We start from the raw sequence: 25,665 nt of genomic DNA, 5'->3' as shown, positions 1-25,665 counted from the left end.
ACAGAAGTGCAGAAGGACATGAGCAATCTTTCTCCTTTTTTTTCTCTCCCTTTTTATTTTTCTTTCTCTTTTTTTCTCTTTTTTATTTTCTCTCCTCTTTTTTTCCTTCCAAAGGTCTGACTAGCGATTGCTGGGATATGATGAACAAAAGTTTCCCAAACTGGTACTTCTAGCAAAATTCCATTGTACTTTTCCAATTGCTGTCACCTCTTGGAGCATTTTTTCCAGTCTTTCTTGGAAATTTTACTGCATGTTGCTATAGTCTAAGTAAATTAATCTTTAAAAGAAAAAATACCGTTTTTTTTTTTAAAAGAAAGCATTAATGATGGCGTAAATAATTTTGATGTGTGATAGGATGAAACAGGAAAAAAAATGAGCTACTACATGAAAAGATCTAAATAGCTTTTAATATTTACAGGACTCTTGAGGACCCGTTCAATTTATGTGAAGTGTCAGTGCTGCCGGTTACTTACCCATTGCAGTAATTTAAGTTGACTTGATGCACTAATATGTCAGCTATTTACTGCTTGGACGCAATTGCTGTAAATGTTCTACATCTGAACAGAATTATGGTCACAGCACTGAATTTTTCGTGATGATACCATGAATAACTTCAATTTTTTTCTAAAAATATTTCTGATTTTAATTTTTAAATTATATCAATTTATTACAAGTAATTTTTTTATGTTCCACTGGGAATAAGAAATACCAACAATACCCTGAAGTTTGTACTTGGATGATTAAGTCTAAGAAAAAGCAAACTATTTCATAAACAAAGCAGTTGAATTTGTGTCACTCTTGTCTTTTGAACCCCAAACTACAGTTTAGTATTAATGCTATCTCTAGAATGCGTGAACATGTATTTGTGTGCACATAAACTGATGAGATAATGCATAAGCAAAAGTCTGTTGGTAGCCATAGGACAAAGTAGGTGACTCACATGATTATTTCTGGCCTCGTTATCTGTAATTCTTCTATGTTGGAGTGGTCATTTCATATCAAAGTGCAATAAATAAACTACAGTTGCTTCATATAATTTGGCACAGTTAGATATGATTTGATTTGTATATTTGTTTGATATGTATCAGAGCAAGAAAGTGAAAAATACGTGTCCTCTCTGACACGTATGCTCTTTTTCCTTATGCCAAGGTTATAAAGGTAACATTATGCTAATGATAAATTTCCACACAAAAGAAGAATTTTTCATCTGACACCTCATTCATATTTGCTAGCAAATGCAGCCAGTTTGTAATAATTAATTATCTTTAATATTAGAATAGACAAAATATACTAGAATAGATTATTTCAGTTGCAAGGGACTTATAGCAATCACCTAGTCCCAATTGCCTGACCAGGTCAGGGCTGATCAAAAGCTAAAGCATGTTAATAACATAGGCATTGTCCAAATGCCTGTTGAACACTGACAGGCTTAGGGCATTGACCACCTCTTCGAAAGCCTGTTCCAGTGTTCAACCACCCTCTCGGTAAAGAAATGCTTCGTAATGTCCAGTCAAAACCTCCTCTGGGACAGCTTTGAATCATTCCCACACATCCTGTCACTGAATATCAGGGAGAAGATCTTGGCACCTCCCTCTCCATTTCCCCTTCTGGAAGCTGTAGAGAGCAATGAGGCTACCCCTCAGACTCCTTTTCTCCAAACTAGACAAACTTGAAGTCTTCAGCCGCTCTTCATAGGACATTTCTTCCATCCCTTTCACCAGCTTTGTTGTCCTCCTCAGGACACATCTGAGTACTTTAATATTCATTTTAAATTGTGAGGGCTAGAACTGCACACAGTACTTAAGGTGAGGCTGCACCAACGCTGAATACATGAGGATAATAACCTCTCTTGACTGGCTGCTTCTGTGTTTGATGCACAGGATGCAGTTTGCCCTTTTGGCTGCCAGGGCACACTGCTCACTCAGCTTGAGCCTGCTGCCAACCAGCATCCCCAGATCCCTTTCTGTGGGGCTGCTCTCCAGCACTTCTCTCCCAATCTATACTTGTGCCTGTCGTCACTCCATCCCAGGTACAGAATCCAGTCTTTGGGCTTGTTAGATTCATCCCATTTATCTTAGCTCAATGCTCCAGTCTATCTAGATCCCTCTGCAAGGCCTCTTGTCTCTTAAGAAAGTCACCAGCACCTCCCAGTTTGGTATCTTCAGCAAACTTACTAATGGTGTCTAAGTTGTTGATAAATATATTGGACAGAACTTGAACTGGACTCTGAGGAACACTGCTAGTGACCAGTTGCCACCCAGATATAGCCCCATTCCTTACAATCCTTTGAGCTCTGCTCTGCAGCCAGTTCCTCATCCAGTGTACTGTGAACCTGCTTATCCCTCAGCTGGACAGATTGTCCAGAAGGATGCTGTGAGGGACAGTATCAAAAGCCTTACTAAATCCAGAAAAACTACATCCACAGCTTTTCCTTTATCCAGTAGGCAGGTGACCCTATCACAGAAGGATATCAAATTAGTTACACAGGAGTTTCCCTTTGTGAACACATATTGACTGTGCCTGATGTTTGCGTTATTCTTTAAATTACTTAACATAATTTTTTTTTAAGTATGTTAATAGCAAGAGAAGGTCTAAAGAAAACGTTGGACCAATACTTTTTGAAGATGGTTGTATGACTAATAGGGATGAAGAAGAAGCAGAGACATTCAATGGATTTTTTTTTTTCCCCGGTCTTTAATGGGCTGCCCAGTCCCCTGAATCACAGGACGAGTGTGGGAACAGTGACTTTCCATTTGTGGAAACTGAAATTGTAAGTCAGGTGAATGATCACAAGTCCATGGGGTCTGATGGGATTCTTCCCAGAGTACTGAAAGAGCTACTGGGTGTTATGGCAGGACCCCTCTCCATCATCTTGTTGTGCTTAGTCTTTAACTGTATTACAATTTTTCGCATTCTGTAAGATGCGTGTGAAAAGCAACAATTCGTCATGGAAGATCTTCAGTTCTTCAGGGAGGTTCGTCAGGGAAGATCTTCAGATAGATGGAAGAATACGAATTGTAAAGGAAGTTGCTAAACGTGATGATAGTTGCTCCAGTGGTGGTGGTGGCTTTACATTGAGCATATAAGCTTAAATCAAGTCTTACACAGTGGGATAAGAATCAGTTTCTGGTGTTGTTAAGGTGTTGATCTTTTCTTCTTTTATTTTGATTGTGGGATGATTGATCTGCACACATTTTCACTCTGAATCCAAATTAATCTCTGATTACAACTAAGATCTAGTTTGCTCGTTGCGCACGTGGTTAGATTTTCACTGTGTCAGTTCATTGTTGTTGTTCTTATCCTACTTTAGTTGTCTTTCTGTTTTTTGTTATACTTCTCTTCTTTAGCCTTAAGGATTACAGTCCCCTTATGACAGGGATCATGACTTCTAATACTATCTAGTAGAGGAACAAAATTAAACCTCTAATTCTCCAAAGCTATCATAATAGTTTATCTTCATCTGGTTTTAGTACCTTAACCTAGCATGTGCACTAGCACTACAGTACTTCAAAAACTAGTCTTACTTAGCAGTAGGAGATGACAACACAAAGCATAACCCTGCTACCAAAATAATCTCTCCTCTTTATTTCAGGGTAGGATCCAAGTTCCTGAATTCAAAGTCTTATTGAAGGCTTAGTCTAGTTTATGGTGTTCCCTTTGCTAGGTGAGACTGACTACCATCTCAAATCTAGTACTAGGAATTTTTCTTGAGTTGAGGCTCTGCCTGCCTGCTCTTTGTGGAAGGTCCGTGATTTTGTGCAGATTCAGAAGACGACATCCATCCCAGAAGTCTGAACAGTTCTCTGTAGGCTGGCAGGAGTCATTCTCCACCCTTCTGGTCTCAGAAACATGTATTATGGATACAGGTCCTTCCAGGTAATCTTAGTTGTCCTTTATAGTACTTTATTGCTCCAATTATGAAGCCACTCTGCCTCTTGAACTGTAATACACTTTGCCCTTGTTTCTGACTAATTTCTTAATAAAATAGAGAATACATGCCCTTAGCACTTCTAACATCAAGCTGACGTATAAGAGGTTGGAAAAAACAGACTACAGATCCAACACATACTAAAAGCAGTCATGGTGTGAGTTGTTTTGAGTTATCTGGTTGCATGGAGGAGGATTCATCTACTCAGTTTAGATATATAAAGGTGACTGTCAGGTCAGAGCAAGTGATTTTAGCATCCCTTTAAAGTTAATGGAAGGAAACAGGTATTAGTTAATGGAAGGAAACAGGCCTGTATTAGACACCTATCTCAACCTGGAATAAATTGCTCTTTTGCAGTGTCTGTCTCTCTCCCTTGACTATATAGGGAGCGTGGGGTGAGGTTTGTCGGCAGGGATAATATCTTTTATTAGACCAGCTGCTGTAAGGTGGAAAAATTAGACGAGCTTTTGCACGTATGAGCTCTTCTTCAGATTGAAATAGGAGCAGCAGATTTCAAAGTTAATTATAAACCCTTTTCTGTGTCTGTCCTTAAACTATCATAGTTACAGCAAAGCACCATGGAAATCACTAATTCAGATTTAGACACCTAATTTTTAGGCATGTAAAGGAAGCCAGCAGAACCAAGCGTGAGGTGCTTATTTGGGAGTTTGAGCACTTGCATTTCACACAGCACAGTTTTCCTCTGGATGCTGCCTCCAGTCCTGAGCTCAGAACCAGCCTAGAGGGCCGGCAGCCCCATGTGTGATTGTGCTCTGTGCTTGGCTTCTTGCTGTTCCTGCATTATGTGCGGAGTCTTAACTCACATCTCATGCTCCTTTTGCAGCGGAGGCCCGCTGTTAACACATGTGGTCTATCCTGATGTAGGTAAGGATGTTCCTGCTCGTGCCAGGGAGTTGGACTAGGTGGCCTGTGAAGGTCCCTTCCAACCCAAAGCATTCTGTGATTCTATTCTATGTGCACAGAGCTGTTGTATTGCAGACCTAGTTACCCCTTCCCAGTCCAGACTGCCATTGCGCTTTCCTGGTGTTTTGGAAGAAATTATTTTCTGTACGCTGTGTATTATTGCAGTGCAAGTCTTGTGGGAATCTTGAAACTTTGAACCTATTCTGAGATTTTCCTGTCTGCAGTTTGGATATGTTATTGGAAAGAGAGCGGGTCTTTGAGCAAGTCACTTTCCCTGGATGTTACCTAAAGAAAAGTTGTTCTCCTCTCCCTGCCATTGCTGCAGACTGCTGCTACAGTCCCGGGGAGTGCTGAGCTGCTCATGTGCTCTGTAGTGAGCACTACAGAATCTGGTTTTACCTAACGCCTGTAATTATTTCGGAAGTCCTGGCACCAGCGGTGACTCAGTGCCAGCGTCTCTTTAACAGGTTTTGAAAACTAGCTTATTTTAATTTTTCAGTCTACTTCAGTTTCCTAAAAGATTGTGTCATCCTTTGATGTTTTCTCCCTGCATCAGCATCCCACCCTTTTTACTCCGGGCTGCCTTACTCACAGAGAAACCTTCCGGTATTGACTGGCTCTGATGCAACTCCTCTTCTGAAATGGAGATTTGCCAGCGCTGGCCTCAGCCCAGCACTGTATATTTCTCGTTTCCTCATGAGGAACGATTGCTCTAAATAAAGGACAGATGCAAAGCTTGTTTTGTAAAGCATATCAGAAGCTTTTATTATTGCAGATTGCCTTTTCCACTGGGAATACTTGGATTTTAATTCAGGTGGTTCAATTACTAATTCATGTGATTGAAATGACTTTTATCAATTATCTTTCTGTGGAGCAATGCACTAGTTCAGTAAAAGGTTTCTAGCCGAAGTGGTTTCTTAATTCATTTAAATGGCACACTCATTTATTATTCAGATATTAGTTTGCTAGGAGTTACCATAGCACTGTGACCACTTGGTTTGTCATGCGTTCAAAAAGCCTTGATTTTTTAGCTGTCCTTGCTATATCTCCAATATCACCAATATTTCAAAAGGAGGCCTTAAAGAAGTAATTACTGGCTTGTACTTTTTCCCCTTTTCATTATTGGTTTCATTATCAGTAAGTACTTTATAAGTCCATAGAAGATGTTTAAAGAGCTGAGAACGTAAATAAGGTGAGTAAGCGAAGGACACCTTGTTGAGATAAGGTACTTGTCCAGTATCATAAAAAATACCTGAGAGGCATCTGGGAATGAATTACAAGCTATTGAATTTTGATGATCTTCTGGTTTAGGCTAATTTAAACAAAAATTTTAATGGAGTCTCCCCAGGGAAATCACCATACACAGTTCTTACCAGGGCACAAGGACGGGATTCTCAGAGTTCAGCTTGTGTGAAAGGTGACAACCAAACTCCTCAAAGGGAGGAACACAAATTCTTGTTCCCATGGCAGGTAGGGCTGCAGGGGTGGCTCTGCTGTAAAGGCCACAGCATGAGCTGCACACAGTGGGTTTCACTTTTAAAATGCCCTGATCCTGTCTGCAGATTACAACTGTGCTGAAATCTAGTCCAGTTTGGAAGATTTATTTCACTCATAATTCTGCAGAATCAGAGTTTAGTTGAACTGCAGTGTACTTAATGCTGTTCTCGTCCTATTTTTTTCAGGAAAAAAATAAAATGGTTTCCTAATACCCCAGTATGACTTTGAACCTGCCAAGCTTCAGCAAAGATAGCAATGGTTGCCATCTCAAATTAAAAAACTTCAAGGACAAATTTTTTTAGTTATTACTCATTTATGGCTATGTCTGTCTGGAGTGGAGCTAAAAATCATAGAATGGTTAGGCTTGGGAGGGACCCTAAAGATCATCCAGTTCCAACCCCCCTGCCGTGGGAAGGGATACCTTCCACTAGACCAGGTTGCTCAAAACCTTATACAAGCTGGCCTTGAACGCCTCCAGGGATGGGGCAGCCATGACTTCTCAGGGCAACTTAACTGATAATGAAACCAGTAATGTAAAGGGGAAAACATACAAGCCAGTAATTATTTTTTTAAGGCCTCCTTTTGAAATATAGTGGAGATGAATCAAGGGTAGCTAAAAAATTAAGGCTTTTTGAACACATGCCATATCACCACCTTGACAGTAAAAAATCTCTTCCTAATATCTTATCTAAATCTGCCCTCTTTCAGCTTAAAATCGTTACCCCTCATCCTATCCCTGCACCCTGTGATAAAAAGCCCCTCCTCAGCTTTCCTGTAGGCTCCTTTTATGTACCGAAAGGCTGCTATAGGGTCTACCATTTCATGGTTACTGCAGCCAAGGCTTCTCTTGAACTTCACATTCCCCACCAGCCCTTCCTTCTTGGTGAGAATAAGGTCTGTGATTCTCTTTGGCTCTTCACAGAATCACAGAATCACAAGGTTGGAAAGGACCCATTGGATCATGGAGTCCAACCATTCCTAACACTCCCTAAACCATGTCCCTAAGCACTTCATCCACCCGTTCCTTAAACACCTCCAGGGAAGGCGACTCGACCACCTCCCTGGGCAGCCTGTTCCAGTGCCTAATGTCTCTTACTGTGAAGAATTTTTTTCTGATATCCAACCTGAACCTCCCCTGACGGAGCTTCAGGCCATTCCCTCTTGTCCTGTCCCCTGTCACTTGGGAGAAGAGGCCAGCTCCCTCCTCTCCACAACCTCCTTTCAGGTAGTTGTAGAGAGTAATAAGGTCTCAGCCTCCTCTTCTCCAGGCTAAACAACCCCAGCTCTCTCAGCCGCTCCTCGTAAGACTTGTTCTCCAGCCCCCTCACCAGCTTTGTTGCTCTTCTCTGGACATGCTCCAGAGCCTCAACATCCTTCTTGTGGTGAGGAGTCCAGAACTGAACACAGTATTCAAGGTGCGGTCTCACCAGTGCTGAGTACAGAGGGAGAATCACCTCCCTGGACCTGCTGGTGACCCCATTTCTGATACAAGCCAAGATGCCGTTGGCCTTCTTGGCCACCTGGGCACACTGCTGGCTCATGTTCAGTCGGCTGTCAACCAGCACCCCCAGGTCCTTCTCTTCCGTGCAGCTCTCCAGCCATTCTTCCCCCAGTCTGTAGCGCTGCATAGGGTTGTTGTGCCCCAAGTGCAGGACCCGGCATTTGGCCTTGACCCACGGAGATTGTGGTCAAACCACCTCAGTGAATTGGCTGATAAAAGGGACAGGAGTTTGTTCTACCCTCCTAGGAAAAGAAAACTACTTTATACTGTTCTGATTTAAGGCTGTGAGGAAATATTGTTTCAAAAATTAATTTTCATTTCCATATTACAAAAATAGAGCAATTTTGTAAACATGTAAAATTATACTTTCTTGCAGATAGCAGTAACTTCGCTACTTTTGCTTTTGACACTTGATTATTGTTGTTATAATGGTTGATCTTAGTGATTTTGTTTATTCTTTGGCTCTAAATGTCTTTTGTCAGATCTAAGCCTTTCCTTAGCTCTACAGGTGTAAATGGGTGTTACTAAGTACAAGTGAGTGCTTGTTTAATTCAGCCCTTTCCTAACATTAATCCCATCATTGATGTCAGGTCCATTTTACATCTTAGTGTAAAAAACTGATAGATGATGGAAACACTTCTATTGTAATAAATGTATATGGCAAAATACCCAGGTTTGCCAAGGGCAAATTAAGGCTGACGTATCTGTTTCTGGCAGTGTTTTCTTAATTACAGTTGTCAACTAACTTTCTTGGCTAACAGCACAGAATTTGTGTGCTTCTAAGTCAAGTTGGTATTCACTGAACTTAAAAAGCTAAAATGGCTTTTTTTTCCATGAAAGGTGTGTCTGTACCTCATTGTTATTTCATGAATCTGCTATAGATGGTGAAAATTAGGTGATAGCATCTGTAAAATATGTAGAGACCCTTAAAAATACTCATTGTCATTTAAGCCAGAATTCCATTGCAATCTTGGCAGGTCTGTAGGAAAAAGAAAAAAAAAGTTGGTTTTCTTCTCATTCATTCAAGTTCAAAACAATAAAAACTCCAAGTTTCTTTTTCTGGTACCAAAGTAAGACTCTTACTACCACAAACAAGTTTTCTATTTTGTCCTGAGTTTACCTATTGGCAAGCATCTACCAAAATAGAAGAATAAAACTACAGAAAATTACATTGTACAGATCTTTTACTTGTTGGATGAAGTAGTTCCTGATGATTTTAACCATTGCTTGTATTCCTCAGAGAGAGACTTAGATCCTGGTGTATTTGTAGTCATGTCAGGAATGCCAGCACCAAGATTTAATCAATAGAAAGAAAAGAGGCTTTTTTCAGTGTCTGAACTGGCTAAGAAAACTGTTTGTGCCTTTGCAGTGCATTTTCTGCAACAGGGAGTTAACTTTCTTGTCTTAATTATTATAGACAAGGCCTTAAAAGACCTGGTGCCTCAGAGGGCTGCACATTTGATATGGTAGTGCGCAATATTAACAGAGCTTTCCTTGTTGGTATTTAAAGGGATCTCATTGTTAGAAAGTGAATAAATGGAGAGAATAAGCACTAAGAGCTAAATTAGTATTCAAGGAATATTATGAGTGTTACAATAAAAGTAGCTAATGTTTCCAAGAGAAAACTGAGATTTCAGTCTTCACAGATGATTTTATATGGTGACAACATCAATAGAATATGTGAGTTTAATTCTTAGAAAATGTTCAGTAATTATTGGAGGAGACTTATTCTACAGTTTAAATTATTACATTATTATAAGATTGTATTCTAACACTTTACTCAAACAGCAATATGAAAACTAACCCTGGTGTCCCAAATGTCAGTTTTTTTCAAAAAACTTCCTGGCCTCCCAGTACACGTGCTTGCTGACATCTGTGTGCCATTTTCATTTAACTAGGTTATTAAATCTTTCAATTTTGATGCCCATTAAAGCACCATTAAGAGACTCCGCATTTATTACTCTGTTGTTTTCACTACCTAGAAAAGTAGAGGTGTCTTTGTTTATCTCAGTCTGTCCCTTCCCTTTTTGCCTTTTTTCGTCTTTCATTGTACCAGCAGCCACTTATGCAGTCAGTCGTGGCAGGGACCAACCCTCACCCACCTCCTTCTGCCCCTCACCATGTCCTGGGATGATGTGACTGCCTGCTTCTTCTTCTGCCGTGCCACAAAGACTTCCTCGCCTCTGCCAAGATTCCCCACTCAAGGGTAGCCTGAGCGCCTCTGTATTGTTGTTTGTACTGTCTTTTCATCTCTGAAACAGGTCAGTCGGCATGTCAACCTCTTAAATGTCCTCTGGAGGGTGGCCAGAGCTGAATGCAAGAGGGCAGATGTTGATAGCTGCTGAGGCCATTTGTATAAGCTCTAGACAGTTGCAGTTGCGGCTCTGCTGGCTGGTGAAAAGATGGTCCAGATGTCTGAAGCAGATTTTCCTTCCCTTTCTCAATTTTTATCATGCTAGGATAATTCTCAATGAGGATGTGTTCCCTAAAACTGGAGATGTTTCAGAGTTACTGCGCTGAATCAGAAAGAGAAACACAGACTTAACCAAGCATAGACCCTCACAAAGTTGGCCAACTAGTGTCTCAACTGTTCCTCCCAGTGCTTTCTCCTTACCTTGCAGCAATTATTCATGCCTTTGCTGTTCCAGCTCACAGAGTTCGGCTTGTGTCCCTTCTTCATCCTCCTGGATGCCAGTTACTGCCTAGTACACGGCTGTGGTAGCAGTTGTCATCCCAGATATGATGCTCCTGGGGCCACTAGGAGAATGGAATTAGTGGAGCTGCTAATCAAATAAGGGTGAATGGCTGGCTTCCATGCAGACAACAAGTAAAGAAAAACATTGTGGGGTAGTTTTCCCTTTTTTTCTTTCAGATACTGCTTTTGCATTCCTACAGCCTGACTCGTTCCTTCTATGAGGCTTTTTGCCAAATGGGTCTCCCAGAGCTCAAAGAACTGCCGTAGATAATTCCACATTGAAATGTGATGTACAGTGGCAGCAACATTTCAATGCTGAGATCTGAACCACTTAATTTGCTAAAAAGCCATTTGTTAAAATGCTCTGTAGCAGTGAACAGTGTTAAAACTGTGATGTTGCGTCTTAGTGCTCAGAACTCAGCCTTACTGGATGTAGTGATTTTTGCCTGTTCTCCCAAACTATTATTAGTCTGACTTCTTTTATCTCAAATTAGGCAAAGTAGAGGATTTCATATGTCCTTTGAGCTAGAAAATATCTGTCTGTGTCACTTCATATATATGTGTGTGTATGGCTGTAAATATATGTACAGGCAGTTCACAAAAATGTATTCTTCCCCAGTAACAGGTGGTGTTGGCAACACCTGCTGCTGGGGTCACTCAACACTCCAGCATTAAAACCCTAATTTTAGTTGCTTATAACTTTTGTGAAACTTAAACATTTGGGTTTAAATGTTATATGCCAGGTGTCTGCCTTAGGCTGATTTAGGGGAGGAGGGGGAGGGCGAGAGGAATTTATCAGCAAAACTGTTACTGCAGAGGCCAAGGCAGTGGTTTGCCTGTGCTGAAAAATGAACTGTTGCTGGTTGAGATGTTCCAGCAGCTTCCCTCATCCAAAGCCAAAAGCTGCCGGTGGAGACCCTCTACAGCTGGACATGTCTTTGGCCAATATTCTGGAAATTTACTGTTTTACTGAAAATGCACCTCTGGCTAAATTATGGGCCTGTGGAACTGCTTGGTACAAGTTTGTTGACAGCTGCCCACCAGGCTGCTTCCATCATGCCTGTTTCCAGGCAGCAGTGTTGTCCTGGGCAGACCTCTCGGGTGCAAGATGCCCATGAAGCAGCAGAGCGAGCCTTGGAGCCTGAGCATGGACCAAAGCAGGCTGCTGCGCACAGGGGCACTGCTTCTCAGAGCAAACGCAAGCAGCTTGATTGGTGCTTATGCTGCATGAATAAATAGGAGAGAATGACTGCCTGGTATCCAGAGGAACTGGTGATGAAAGAAGGGAGTGATGGGCTGAGGGTGGTAAGAGTGAAGGACGCACAGTTTTAAGAACTGTATGAGGAGAAATGCTGAGGAGACAGGCTGGTGTGATAGGGCAGATAGACTGAGAAGGGTTGGAGCACAGCTCCTGCCAGTCCCTGACCACAGGATTTCTGTAGTCCCTGCCTAACCAGCTGAAACATTCCACTGATAATACATCACCACTCCTGAAATGGGTGATTTACAGGGGAATACATCCTATACTGCTGCCACTGGCTGCCCTATTCGAGAGTATAGACCTGAACCAACTAATAAACACTCAGGAGTTTGCATGGTTTCATCTGATGCTGTTGCAGGAGGCAAAGTTCTTCAATTTACTTCTGCTTAATAAAAACATTAACATTTTTTTTTCTTTCTTTTCTTTTTAGTATGCCCTAGCTTTTTCATATTCAGCCTGCACTAGAAGGGCTATTATGTGTGCATGCGAATCCCTTTGCAAATACTACAGTTGTTTCTTGCTGTATAATCTTGCTTTGGAATCTGTTCTACATTTGTAGCTCACACTGTGCAAAATCACACTAGTAAGTCAGTCATAGATACCAAAGCGAGCTGTGGTTTCATCTAGGTTGCAAGAACATCTGAAACAGACTGCTCATATTATTTTTAAATTGTCCTTTCTTGATTGTTATTGGAATTAGAAACAAACTGCCTGTTGCAAAATATTCTGTTTCATATTACTTAGCATTTTTCCATAAAAATCTGAAGAAACGCTGCAGAACCTGATCAAAGCTTAAAGTGAGTTTGTTATTGAATAACGATGACTTTTTTTTTTATTGTAGGTAAAGCCTCGGCCAAGAAACTGACAAAAAAGGTAAGCAAAATGTTCCTTTCCTTCTTCAAAAGAGCTTGCATTCTTTCTGTTACTCAACTGAATAGACTTCTCTTTTAAAACTGGCTTCATATTTTCTTGTTTATGTCTTTAAAGGAGGTAGATGCTGCACTGCTGTGTGTTGCCAAAGCTAAACCAGGACCGACTTTTTTTAGAGAGCTTGGTGATAAAGGTAATGAGCACTTTTGATACAGAAAAATGCATCTTGCTTTTTATCTCATTATGTGGTATGAATTGAATGTATTTTGAAAGAAGGTTTCATGGATTTGACTTCATCTCCATCTAGCCAGTAGCTGACTCCTTGGCAAGTCTCTCAGTTATGCAAGCGAGAGTAATGAGGCAGGGCTGGGAATTCAAAAGTCTCTGAGGTGCAAGAGGAGACATGAAAGAAATCGGAAAGATTTGGAGAAGAGAAAGGGGCTAGAGGGATGGCTTCAGCACAAAATGGACTTTAAAGACTTGTTAGTAAGCTGCCATTTCACTATATAGCTTAAACACATGGAAACTAAGAATGAAAATAAAATTTGTATCTAGTTATGTAAAGTGGTGTCCCTGATTCTAAAGGCAGTTGAACTTATTTATCCCTTTTTAGGAGCTCATTGGCCCTTCACAGCACCAATATGCTTCAGTTTGTTTTCATCCATCATTTCCACCTTATGTAGGGCTACATAAAGAGAAAACTCTGAGAGCTGGGATATTGTTTGTGTAACAACAGAGAATTAAAGAACACCAAATAAACACCTCATTAGCATAAATTAATTGAAGGGAGAAAACAAACAAGAGGATCAAGGAAACAAAATAGATGAGTAATTAACCATTTCACCAGTAACAAAGACTGGAATCCCCAAACTAATGACAAAGACCAGCAGTGTCTATTCACAAACTTTCTGTAGCTTAGAGTTCAGCCTGAATCCCTTATCCTGTGGACATTTCTGGAAAATAAAGCTGCCTTTGCATTGCTGCAGTTCTTTGGCAAGCGGGAGCTACAATCTCTGCATGCAGAGCAGATCCCCGGGCACGGCTGGCAGCTTGTGCCAAGAGAGCAGCCCTCAGTCTCAGCCTGCAGTGTTTCTCCTGCCCTTTGGTCTCGTGACCTCCTCTGCCTACAGTTCATTTCTTGCTTCCCTGTGCAGACATGGAGGGATCTTCAGCTGGGTGCCTTACTTGTCAGTCCTTTTTTGCAAGCCCCAGCAGCCCTTACACATCTCTGAAGAAGCTAAATATTTTTTTCCTGTCCTAGGGAAGGATGGATTTTGTATTGAGTCATCATTCTGTGCCTTTTCAAATTACTAGTTATCATCTGTTTTCCCAGGATTTGGTTTAAAGGATTCCCGGTCTTTGATTCTTGGATTTTTTTTCTCTATCGCTGTTTTTTTTTTAAGCCTTTCTTTTTCTAGTAGTCTACACTACAGATTCCAAAAGTACTCTGCCCGGGAAAACCAGGAATCCACCAACAGAAAGTGAAAACATAGCAAATCAGCACAGCCTCCTTTTATTGCACCTCTCCCAGCTGACTGCTTGGCAGAAAGTGGGCTCAGCAATACACTCAGCCTGGCATCTTTTGCATTCTGGACAGGGCATTGATCTCCCCTTGCTTAGGACTGTGGGTCCATATGCTCTGTTCTTCAAAGTTCAGGAAGGAGTTTGAGATGGTGCAGGAACTTTCAGTGCGGTCATCCATGTGTCTCCACAATGCATGGAGTTTTTGCAGTGTTTGGTCATGATGCCTTAGTGACTTTGATGCTTTTGCTTTGAGTTGCATTATTATTACATTTCAAAACTGTAAATATTTGTGTGTTATATAGTGCTTTTACAAGTACTAGAATAATGAATCTATGCTTGTTCCACTGTTTAGCTGAGATAATTTTAACTACCTTCAAATTGTTATTTAAATATCAAGTAGAGGGAAAATTGTCATCGGTCCAGTTTGCAAAACGGAATGCTAGGGAATTCTGCCTTCTAGTGGGCAGTTTTAAAATTCACATTGTATTTTGTAGGCATACTTATGATTTATTCAGCAGCAGAAATATTGTACTGTCAGCATTTGTTATAAAGTTTGACGGTAGAGATTTCCAGGGAGGGACACGAAAGGTTCATTTAGTGTTAGATGAGGACAGTATTTTGCCAATGCTAACTGCAAATACTTGGCTGCAAGCATGCTGAGTCATTCAGCAGTACGTGAAGCTTTTATCTTTTAAGTTTTGGACATGAATAGAATGTGGTTTTTTAATTTATTGCATCTTTTAAGTTGAGTAACTTTGTACTGATTATTGTACAATAAAAATAAAATTACCAAAAATCTTTAATTTACTTTATGGATAAGGCAAATTGGCCATTCTTTACAGGTAGTAAAAGGACAGTAAAATTAAAAGAATTTTTATGGAAATGAGTCCCCGAGTTAAAAAGTCATATCTCAAATTATTTTAGTATAATGTCTGCATTAATTTAATATAATATCCAACAAGCTGTGGATTTGCTTAAGGCACTGAGATTTTAAAGGACAATCAAGATAATTTTTTTTTACATATTTTTATTTTATTTACCTTTTAACTTATTTCACTATGTGACTTTTCAATCAGCTTACAATAAGATGATGAAAACAGGGTCTATGTCATTTCTCACAAAGCTCTTCTTTCCAGCGCTCTGCAACTCAAAGGAATAGAACCACCATGCTTCTCCTTTGAGCCAATGAGCAGGGTGTTGTCTTTATATTGGTCTTTTCTTTACATCCTGTCATCTCCATTTGCAGATTCTTTCTGCAGAATTCTATAAAAAAAAAATGTTCCCTGTCTACCCATATAGCTAAAACTCTCCAGCCGCTCAATATTTTGTATCTTGATTATTATTTTTTTCCCCGTGACTTTAACAAACACAATCTGCCTTTCAAACACTTTGATAAAGATAATTTTCTTAAACGACTCCTTTGAGCATGTCATCTCTTTTGTATCCCAACACTAGGCTCTCCTTGTTCTGTTTTATCTAGTGTAAGCTGCTTGTCTTCACCTTCCAGACCTTCCCTAGGCTATCCTGGTGCAGCACATCTCCCGATAGCCTAAAGGCAGACTCCAGCTTCGCCTTGGCCAGTGGTGCAGGCCTTCATCACTTGCTGGATAAGTTTTTAGGCAGGGATATTTGTGCTGATGCCATTGCAGTCCACAACTGGGAGGTGTTTTCTATATAGAGTTGAAAATTTACCTCCTTGTCTTTCTTCACATTCTTTCTTTAAACATTCTTTTGCTGTGACATGCACATAATTAGGGAGCAGGAATCTTGATCACTGCCCACTGTACTATTTTCTTGATTTCTTTTCCTCCTGTGTTTGTTTCCATCTGTTTTTTTAATCTTGTCTTATACTTAGGTGTATGAGCTGAAAAATGAAGTAGGAGTTATTTCTGTTTGGTTTCAAATTTGTAGAAATTGTGGACACTTTGTCTAGGAACATGATTCCAAGCCTTACAGCAATGCAAATAATAAATTGCATTCTTGCAGTGGCAGTAACCCTGAAACTTGTAAGCAAAACTGAATCTTTGAGATGAAAGTAGTTTTTATTTAACAGCATATTGTGTGACCATAGTACTGTGCTGACTTACGCATGGTGCACGCTGCATAATAGAGTGACTAGTCCTGTTTTGACAGAGAGGAAAACTGAGATGTGGAACCGGAGGGAGCTGGCAACAGGATTAGCATTAGACCTGACTTTAGCTAAGACTTGGTTTTGGATTTTCAAACTCCCGCATTCAGCAATTCAGTATTGCTAAACTCTGGTACTTTAATATTGCAGTGTTAAGCCAGTATCCGAGGTCAAATACAAATGCTGTTGGGTCTGCATAGTAATTTATCAGAAGTTAATTGCTTATCACTGAAGCTCACTTTATCTATCAATTAACTAAATATAAATTATAAAAAATAATTTCTCTTTGCATAGATAGGCATGTTTCAGATTCATTATTTTAAACATTTTCAGCATTATACAACGTTTAGCTCACAAGTTAAAAGTAGCTCAGTTGTTTTGAAAAGTGATTTACAAAAAAGCCTTTTACTTTTTTTTTTCTCCAAACATTATTGCGGGGCAGATGGTTCAGATTCTGTTGTTTAACCACCCTCGTTACATGCTCTCTATCTTTAGCTCGTATGCTCTATTTTGACACTATCACATCTTTGTTTGTTCAGGCTTTTCACTTAAGGCGGTATTTCAAAGGAAAACACTGGAATTTTCCTTCAAAAGGGGGGAAAATACTTTCACCTTGTAGAAAGGACATGTTCCTATTTTTGAGAAAAAAAAAAGAAGCCTCCTCTTGGCACGTGGCCCAGCAGTACTATCAGCACAATCTAGCAGCTTGGCAGCTTTGCGTGTTGCCATGTTCCCCTTGAGAATTACAGGGAAGCTATTCTCTGCCTTTGCGAGCCTGCCAAAGGATGGAGGACTTTGATCCTTCAGAGTAACGTTAAGAGTAGTTCTCCTCCCAGGTACTAAATGTGACAAAGCGCGTTTAATTTATTTGCCTTTTATATAAACATTGAATGTTTTCAGTGAGAACTCAAAGGTTTTGCCTAGGCATTTTATCAATACCAAATAAACCTTACTTTCTTAATTACACATGAACATTGATGAGTCTCTGGATACAGGATTTTACCTTCAGAAAACAGAAGTAAAAACTTTATTAAACAATAACGTGGCTTACTTTAATAACCTATTTAATACAATGTTTAACTCCATTTTTTATATTTATAAGATTCGATCTTTCAAGTCTTATTGTAAGTATTTTTTTCCAACTCATTTTTTAACTCTTTTATTTCAGGGTTGATATCTTATGCAGAGTACTTATTTTTGCTGACAATCCTTACGAGTAAGTATTATATATTTAAAATACATATACATAAATACTCAGCTACTAACAGCTTTCCAGGAACTTTTTCTGCTATTTCTAAATTTCTACATTATAGTAAAACATAAAGAACTATCATATGCAGAATGATAAAGCCTTAATATAAAAAGATGTAACTTTAGTTGATTGCAATTTGTTTCCATAATGTTATCATTGGTCCATAACAGCACTTCAAAAATTATGATAAATCCTGCATCATGGGATCAGTTAAGTCTTTCAAGTGATTTTGGGAGAGGGGAGGCAGGACCACATAATAAGGGGGAAAAAGAACCATGGAGGAAGATAAATGATTTGTCTTCTGGATAGTAGTTTTAGTCATTTGAACAATGAGGCATTAACATTATAGCTTATGCAGTGGCATAAAAAGCTATTGTGGTGTCTAAAAGGTTGTTGTCTGTTATTAATTTGTTCAAATATGCCATGGAAGATATAAATAAACAGCAGACTTCTGCAGTGTCTTTTTGTTTGACTTTTTAATCCTTTGGGGGGTATTTTGCTCTGTTCCATTTGGCTTTATTTTCTCCAAGTATTTTGCATATATTTCTTCGCCCTCCTTTGCCTTCTTCATTTTTCTCTATCAGTAATTTTGTTAGAAAAAACCTTTCAGTTTAGTATTTGCTTTACCTCCAAACAGCAGGCATTTTTTCGGTCATGTGTGGAAGTGATCTTGGATTTTCTGAGTTTCCTCACTCATACTTATTCTGTGCCATGCTTTCCACCCCTCTGTGCTGTTCTGGTGAAGTGTAGATGATACTAGCAGATCCTGAGATTTGAGGTGTGTGCAATGAGCATTATACAGTGAGACCCATAGACTAGTAGCGAAGTTGTCCATGTGCTTGTCCATCCACATGCAGTCTTGTTTGACAGGCTTATACAGATCTAACATGTTACGCAAAGGGACAAAACTAGGCGTCCTAGATCTCAGTAGATGGCAAAAGGAGAGAAGAAGGCAGTCTTTCTTTTCCAGATGAACTGTAGATGCTTGAGCCTCATCACTTCCATGCACGGTCCATGGCAGAGCCTTAAACAAATTCACAAGGTTTACTTGCTCTAGAAGTCCACCCTCTCACAGTGTAGTACGAAAAAGTAACGTTGGTATCCAGAGAGTGGAGAGAATATGATCAACCTTCCAGTACTTAAAGGGGGCCTAGAAGAAAGCTGAGGAGGGGCTTTTTATCAGGAAGTGCTGTGACAGGAAAAGGGGTAACAGTTTTAAGCTGAAAGAGTGGAGATTTAGATTAGATATTAGGAAAAATTTTTTTACTTTCAGGGTGATGAGGCACTGGAACAGGTTGTCCAGAGAAGTCATCGATGCCCCATCCCTGGAGGTGTTCAAGGCCAGCTTGAATGAGGTTTTGAGCTACCTGGTCTAGTGGAAGGTGTCCCTGCCCATGGCAGAGGGGGTGGAACTGGGTGATCTTTAAGGACCCTTCCAACCCAAACCATTGTTTGATTCTGTGATAATAACTGTCAGTACACACCTCTGGCACAGTTTAGGTAGCCCTTTTGCAACTTGCATCAATTCTCAGCAGACCGGCATTAGTTCTTATAACACAGCATGAAGGGTGATCTCAGAGGAAACTTCACCTAGTACACAGCATTAAATAGTATTGTATGCATTATGATAACGTACAAATATACTATTGTATGCATTATGATAACGTACAAATATACTATTTCACCAGTGGTAATTCTCCAGTGCTACACGCAACTTGAACATGTGTTATACCATGTGTTCAAGTGGATTTTAAAATCAGAAATAAAACAAGAGTCTAGCTCAGTTAGAATGCTGGTTTTAAAATATTTGTTGCAACTCAAAAAAGAGGGATTTTTTTTTTAAAAAAGGACAACAATGACAGCCACATTATAACTTCCAAAGCGTACTTTAATTAAAATTGCAGAAATAGATGCCAAAGATACTATTTCTTCAAAAATCTATGACAGCTGTAAGTAAACTCACAATGATTTATTGGTTGAAACAATTAGAAAATTGAAGCAGTATCAGCGCAAGTTGTTCCACTTCTCCAGACAATCAAGTAACATTACTTTTCACAGAATTTATGTAGGAATGTATTGAACTGAAAAAACAAAAGCACCTTTTGATGCGGGATAAAAATACTGTGCCAATGTTGCTGCTTTGGTTACACAGAGGGGTATCTCACCGATCATTTTGAAAGCAAATGTCAACAAGCATTAGTGCCTCTGTCTTTGCCTAGCAAGTGTCCCTTGTTGGTCAGGCCCCAGACACAACCTGTCTCTCTCGCTGGTGAGAATTAATGTGAGGTTAATTTTTAAACGACTTCTAAGTCACCAACAGAACAATAGGGAAAAAGGAAAGGAGCCACCAGTTTCCCAGAGTCCCGATTCCAGGACACTGCTGACCAGACAGTGCTGCCTGTCGTACAAAAGCGCTGTGTTTAACAACACTGGACTTGATAATGTAATTTGCAGCAGACAAAGGTTCTATTTTGTCTCTCCTCTCCTCTCCTCTCCTCTCCTCTCCTCTCCTCTCCTCTCCTCTCCTCTCCTCTCCTCTCCTCTCCTCTCCTCTCCTCTCCTCTCCTCTCCTCTCCTCATCACTATTTTTTTTCTTCCAGTGCTGTATTGAATTTCATTTCCAGCAACTGGTTAATGGAGCTTCTGGTAAAGTTCTGCCTGGCGAAGGAGCCGAGGCTCTGAAGTTGTCACCATTACTCAGAGCTTCGTTTCAATTAGCCAGTCACACAAGCTGACAGCTTGGTCAACCTAAGAGTAGTTGGAGGGGAAGCACCTAAGTCTAACCTGCACTCACAGCCAAGATGAAGCTCTTCTGTTTAGATTTTGGAATTTTGCCTGATTCTAATTAAATACAAATATATCTGAGGTAGTCTTTGAACTGTGCTTATTTTACGAACACATACCTTTGTGGTTACATCATATCAGATAAGCATGTCATCTCTGAACAGTATAAGCAGCTTTAGGTCCTATATTTTCAGTAACAGCTCTCTTATCTGAAAATTGCAGCAAAGATGGTATGAATTACTATTAAATACATCAATGATTTTTATTCTCTAAATATGTTATAGGATAGGCTCTTCTTGCTTTTGTACTAGTTACACAAATTTGGTGTGTGGCATTTCTGTGGAAGGGAAGCCAGTTTTAATTATTACAACACAATTACTGGGAAAGGGCCCTGCTATGCAGATTATAAAAGGTATTTATAAAATATCCCTGCATCACAAGATTGCTCCACGGAGAGTGTTATTTGGCTGCTGAAGATGTAGTTATTTCTACAATGTAAAAATAGTACTTTCTTTAACCATGGGGTATTTCTTCAATTTGCACCTTTTGCAGAAAGATACTCTTTAAAAAAAGCAAGACTTAAAACTTTACGGGATGGAGCTGGAAGAATATATTTCCAAAAGGAAAACTCTGAAGGCGTTATAGTTTTTAGAGATTCTACTTCACTGCCCTCATGAGTCCAACATTGTTCTTGGAAACATGAATCTGTTCTAGAGACAATAAGTCCGTGGCTTTTGTGTTAATGTGAGACTTAACTGCGTTGTGGAATTAATTCACCTGCTCCAGAAATCACTGGGAAAAGTGCATGCTACTGCAGTGAACTGTATTTCAGCAGCATGCTGCTCCTGTGTGGGCTTGCTAATGAGCGAGGCCACCTCCTGTAAGCAAAGTAAGATCAGGAAATTGTGGGAAGGAGCTCAAAACACACCGTGGTTTTATAGTGCCTGCAAGACTTAGAACTTGTTCCATTTTTGTGTTGAAAAGAAACATCCACTGGGTGAAGGAAATGCAGAGTCAAATTGTAGAAAATTCCTGAAAAAAATGAGCTTGATGAGAGTCATACAAAACATGCTTTTGTCCAAAAAGGCCAGAAAGGGTGGTTTATTACTTGTCAGTAACATTTGAGTACTTTGTTTAGGGAGGGAGGAGAAAGGAAGAAAAAAAAGGCCTGGGGCTAACACAGCGGGAGCAGGAGCCGAGCGAGCTGGCCACGCTTACAAAATTGGTCTGTTTGCTGCGGAAGACGGCAAATACTGGCAAGCAGTAATGCATGCAAGAAGTACCTGAGGAGTACAGTAGCTCTTTCATGAAGTTTGGGAATAAGTAGTGCCTTCTCAAGGCATTTCCCAGTCTTCTCACCTGAAAAAGGAGCTCTAATAACCAGGGCTGAGCTAAGGCTTCAGAAGTTGGGCTTATGGAAACACCTATAGAGAATGGTTAAGACCAGTACAGTAGAACATATGACATTTTCACAGCTCTTGGGATCTGATGAAATTCGTGGCTATGCTTGGGCACTGCTAGCATTTCTTGCTTTATCATTGCATCAGTTATCCCTTGAAATGGTAGTTAAAAGAAAGATGTTTTACAAGTGTGTTTACATTTGAGGAGATACATAGCATTTACTGGAAATATTATGTACATTTTTAATGATGGAGAAGTGATCTAGGCAATGTTCCTTTTGCATTAAATATTTACTACTGTAAGAGCGTGTGTGTATGTGTGCAATAAAATTTTTTCACCATTTGTTGCAGAACCCCAGACTGGATTTCAGATTGCCTTTAAAATGTTGGATACAGATGGCAATGAACAAGTTGAAAAGAAAGAATTCTTCAAGGTATTTGTTGATATATATATTTGTTTTAAAGTATTTAAATAGCTCAATAGGTTATATTTGCTAAATGAAGATTCATTAAAATTTCAAGCCTATCTTTCAGTTTAACTTATGGTCACATACTTACTAAAATATTTTACATGAAAGGAGACATTGCTACAGAAATACTTATTATATTTGAATCTGCTTTTATAAGTGGTACCTTTGACTTGTATCTAAAAATCTGTTACCAGGAAGGTAGAAGTTGATTCTGTGTTGTACCTTTCTTAATCCTATCAGCTATGTTAAATAATCATCTGGGAGAGTCTTTTTTTTCCTCTAAATATTTTGAGTTATTTTTTAAATTCACCATGCTTTCTTGGGTTTTATTAATTTTGTTTGCTGTTGCACAGGTTTTTTATCAATTCACACTTCAGAGAGTAACAGCAAGTTTTCCCATATTTTGTGTTAAATATGGGGGAGAAGACAGATGCTTAAAAAATGAAGAAAATCTTGCTTTGATGTTTTAAAGGATAGGATTGATTATATAGTTCATTCAACTTTAAAGTATTTAACAGGAAGCTGTTAACTAAACACTTCTTGTCAATGTAAAATTACTTCTTGAATGTAAAACTAGCAAACACAATTTTTAAGACTCCCCAGCTGCATAGATTCCATTCGTTGCCTCAGATCCTTCATTTGTATTTGAGGTGACTAGAGACAATTTTTATAAGCTGAAATGGCTATTAGAAAGCAAATTATTTTCTGTCACTAGGGTAAAGTTAATGATGATCATTAATGTAACAACTCTAGAGAACTATAGAATCAAAAACTTGATAGAGAAATCACGAAAAATGTATTAAAGTGTATTTTCATCATTGTGAACTCTGAATTAATGATACAATAGCTGTTAGCGTGTTTTGCACTGATAGCCATTTTTCAGTGAATTGTCTCTTAGCAAGATTACAATTGGTGAATCATATTTAAATATATTTTTAAATATTTTTAAATAGCCTTAGACTCAGTAGTAGTATTTGAAAATAATACTTCAAATTAAACCCATTCCACAAGACAATGTTCCCAGAAGCCCCTGACTGAGCCTGCAGAGTCCCTACATTCATTTGATGCTACACAAAGCCTTTTAAACCTGAAGAATTTACTCTGTTAAAATATTAATTATTCTGCTGATTAAAATAAAATCGTTATAACTAAACCCTTTAGTTTTAGCCTACTAAACTTGATACAATCCTAATTAATTGTTATCAGAGTAGCAGTGCCCTCGTCGCTGAAATATGTCTGTTATGGCTGCGTTGTTCCATCTACAAAACGATATGTTAAAGGCGAAAATAAGTCCATGAATACAAGTGAACAGCTTGCAGTGCCTCTGCACCAAAATGCCATGTTAGCAGCACTTCCTTTAAATAAGTACTATGTCGGTTAAGCAAAAAAAGGAGTTTCTTGCAGAAGTACAGCACAACGGTCTTTGGGAGGCAAACAGTATGCCATATATTTAATACCCATTACTCATTTCAGGTATTCTAATTGAATCAGCCAATATGAAAAACAGAAAGTCATCAAAAGCAGAGATGAAAACATTATACAAATCATGAAAAATAATTTGATTCATGTAGAGGCAATCAAAGTCAATGAAAATTATTCAAGTTAGATAGATTGTTACTTTGAATTTCCTTTAAGGGCTGCATTGGTAAATTAATATAGAGTGGTTTAAAAATAAAAAATATAAATTGCCGTGTCAACTCCTAAGAATCATTAAATTCGAACAAGTCAAACAGGATGCAAGCTAGTCAGAAGATGAGTTTTCTTGCGTGACTATTTACTTAACGTTTATAAGCAGTGACTATTTTAAAGCAAAACTTGATTTTTATAGGTTACTTCTAAAAATAGATGTTCTTATGTAATAAGAAAATAAATGTAATTATCTGGAAATATGTGTGTTAATCTCTGGATGCTCTAGTTCGATACGCATCATAGAAAGCTTCTGTAGATAAAGTAAATTAGTAAAATTGTGTGGTTAATATGTAATTTGCCTTTTCCCAGTTGGCATCTTAGGAACATACATCTGAACTGTCGTGTTAGTTATTTCCACGCTGGTTTTGACAACAGTATCAGGAAACGTATGAAAGAAAAGGGCAATGAAAAAGAGCAGTGAAGAAGCGGTAATTAGGAGGCAGTTACTGTAAGCATGATGCGATGGGAAAAGAAATTTCACTGCTAGTTCATTTTCTTGCTTTGTCACTTCTCCCTCCTTCCCATCTGTTATGGATCTATTAGACATCTATGTACATCTACATTATTTGCTGATCTAGACTGTAAATTCTTTGAGGTAAGAACTTAGCCCTTTTGTTAGCAAAATGTCCATCATTCTTTAAATTGTGTATATCTCAGCTCTCACATGTTACTGGATAGACAGGTGCAAGATGTTTCACATGGATCATTCAGGAAAGGGAGAAAGGTGATAAGCAGAATCTACAACCCAAGTCCTTAGTGCCTGCAGCACGTGATAGACATAGTCTGTCCAGACTTCTGTGGATCAGACACTAAAGGAGTGTGAGATGCAGGATTTCCCAGTAGATTCAGGAAATCTTGAATGCAATTCTGTGTCTTCAACAAGAGACTTTATCTCGTCCTCCGTAGCTTTTCAATTTCTGTGCACATTTTCCTGTTTTCCAGTAGCAGTTAAAAGCCCCTACCCAGGGAGAGATTCTTACTCTCTTTCCTTCCTTCTTCTTTGTATTCAAGCCAGTCTACTTTTAATTTCTGCTTCATTCATGTTTCAATGGTAAACATTCACAACACAAGAGACATTTCAGTATTAGGTCCCAGAATCACACCAATATGTATTTTGAGGTGGGCATCCACAAGGATTTGTTGCTTTGCCCTGCAACTCCAGCGTGAAGGTAATGTGGCAGAAATGGCTTGTTCACAGATATTAGTTGCCATTCTTTATCAGCCCCTGCCATAATGCAAAGAATTGTTTCTTAGAGCCATATTATCTGCATCTTTGTGAGGACAGTAAGATAGTTCTGTGGACTCTGCACTTCCAGACATTCACATGAAATTCAGTGAGGGGGATTTCCAGACATGTGCACATAATGACCCACGCACATCAATCTGAGGCCTCACATCAAGAATAAGGCTACCAACGATCCCAAAATCCCCAGCAACTGAGGCATTTCCCTAACTCTGTCCTGATGAAAGATTTCCAAGTAAAATTAATGACAGTTCAAGACTACTGAGAATGGAAGTAGGGTAACCCTGATGGCACATGCAGGAGCTACGTGATTCAGACTTTCTAAATAGATTGTCTTTATACACTTGTGCTGGACAGCAGATACCGCAAAAAAACTTCTAGAGGTTCATCTAGGGCTGAATGAACCAGCAGTTGTGGTGGTTTGGTACTGAGCATCTCTGCAATCCTAGGGTATCTACAAGCACTAACTTCTCTTAAGCAACTGGAAGATGCTTTTTGA

At 39.2% G+C, this 25,665-nt stretch overlaps 1 protein-coding gene across 1 annotated transcript in view; it reads left to right on the top strand.

Annotated features, from left to right (window-relative positions):
- The window catches only part of MICU2 (mitochondrial calcium uptake 2), a 174,242-nt gene that overhangs the window by 122,081 nt on the left and 26,496 nt on the right, over positions 1-25,665 (top strand). The window contains exons 4-7 of the mRNA XM_054087234.1: positions 12,648-12,679; positions 12,794-12,869; positions 17,497-17,544; positions 22,116-22,198. Of these exons, the coding sequence (XP_053943209.1) occupies positions 12,648-12,679; positions 12,794-12,869; positions 17,497-17,544; positions 22,116-22,198 (239 nt within the window). The remainder of the gene's footprint in view (positions 1-12,647; positions 12,680-12,793; positions 12,870-17,496; positions 17,545-22,115; positions 22,199-25,665) is intronic.

The sequence above is a fragment of the Cuculus canorus genome, chromosome 1, assembly GCF_017976375.1.
Source record: "Cuculus canorus isolate bCucCan1 chromosome 1, bCucCan1.pri, whole genome shotgun sequence".
Taxonomy (NCBI): Eukaryota; Metazoa; Chordata; class Aves; order Cuculiformes; family Cuculidae; genus Cuculus; species Cuculus canorus.
This window is presented reverse-complemented; position numbering and strand designations above follow the sequence as displayed.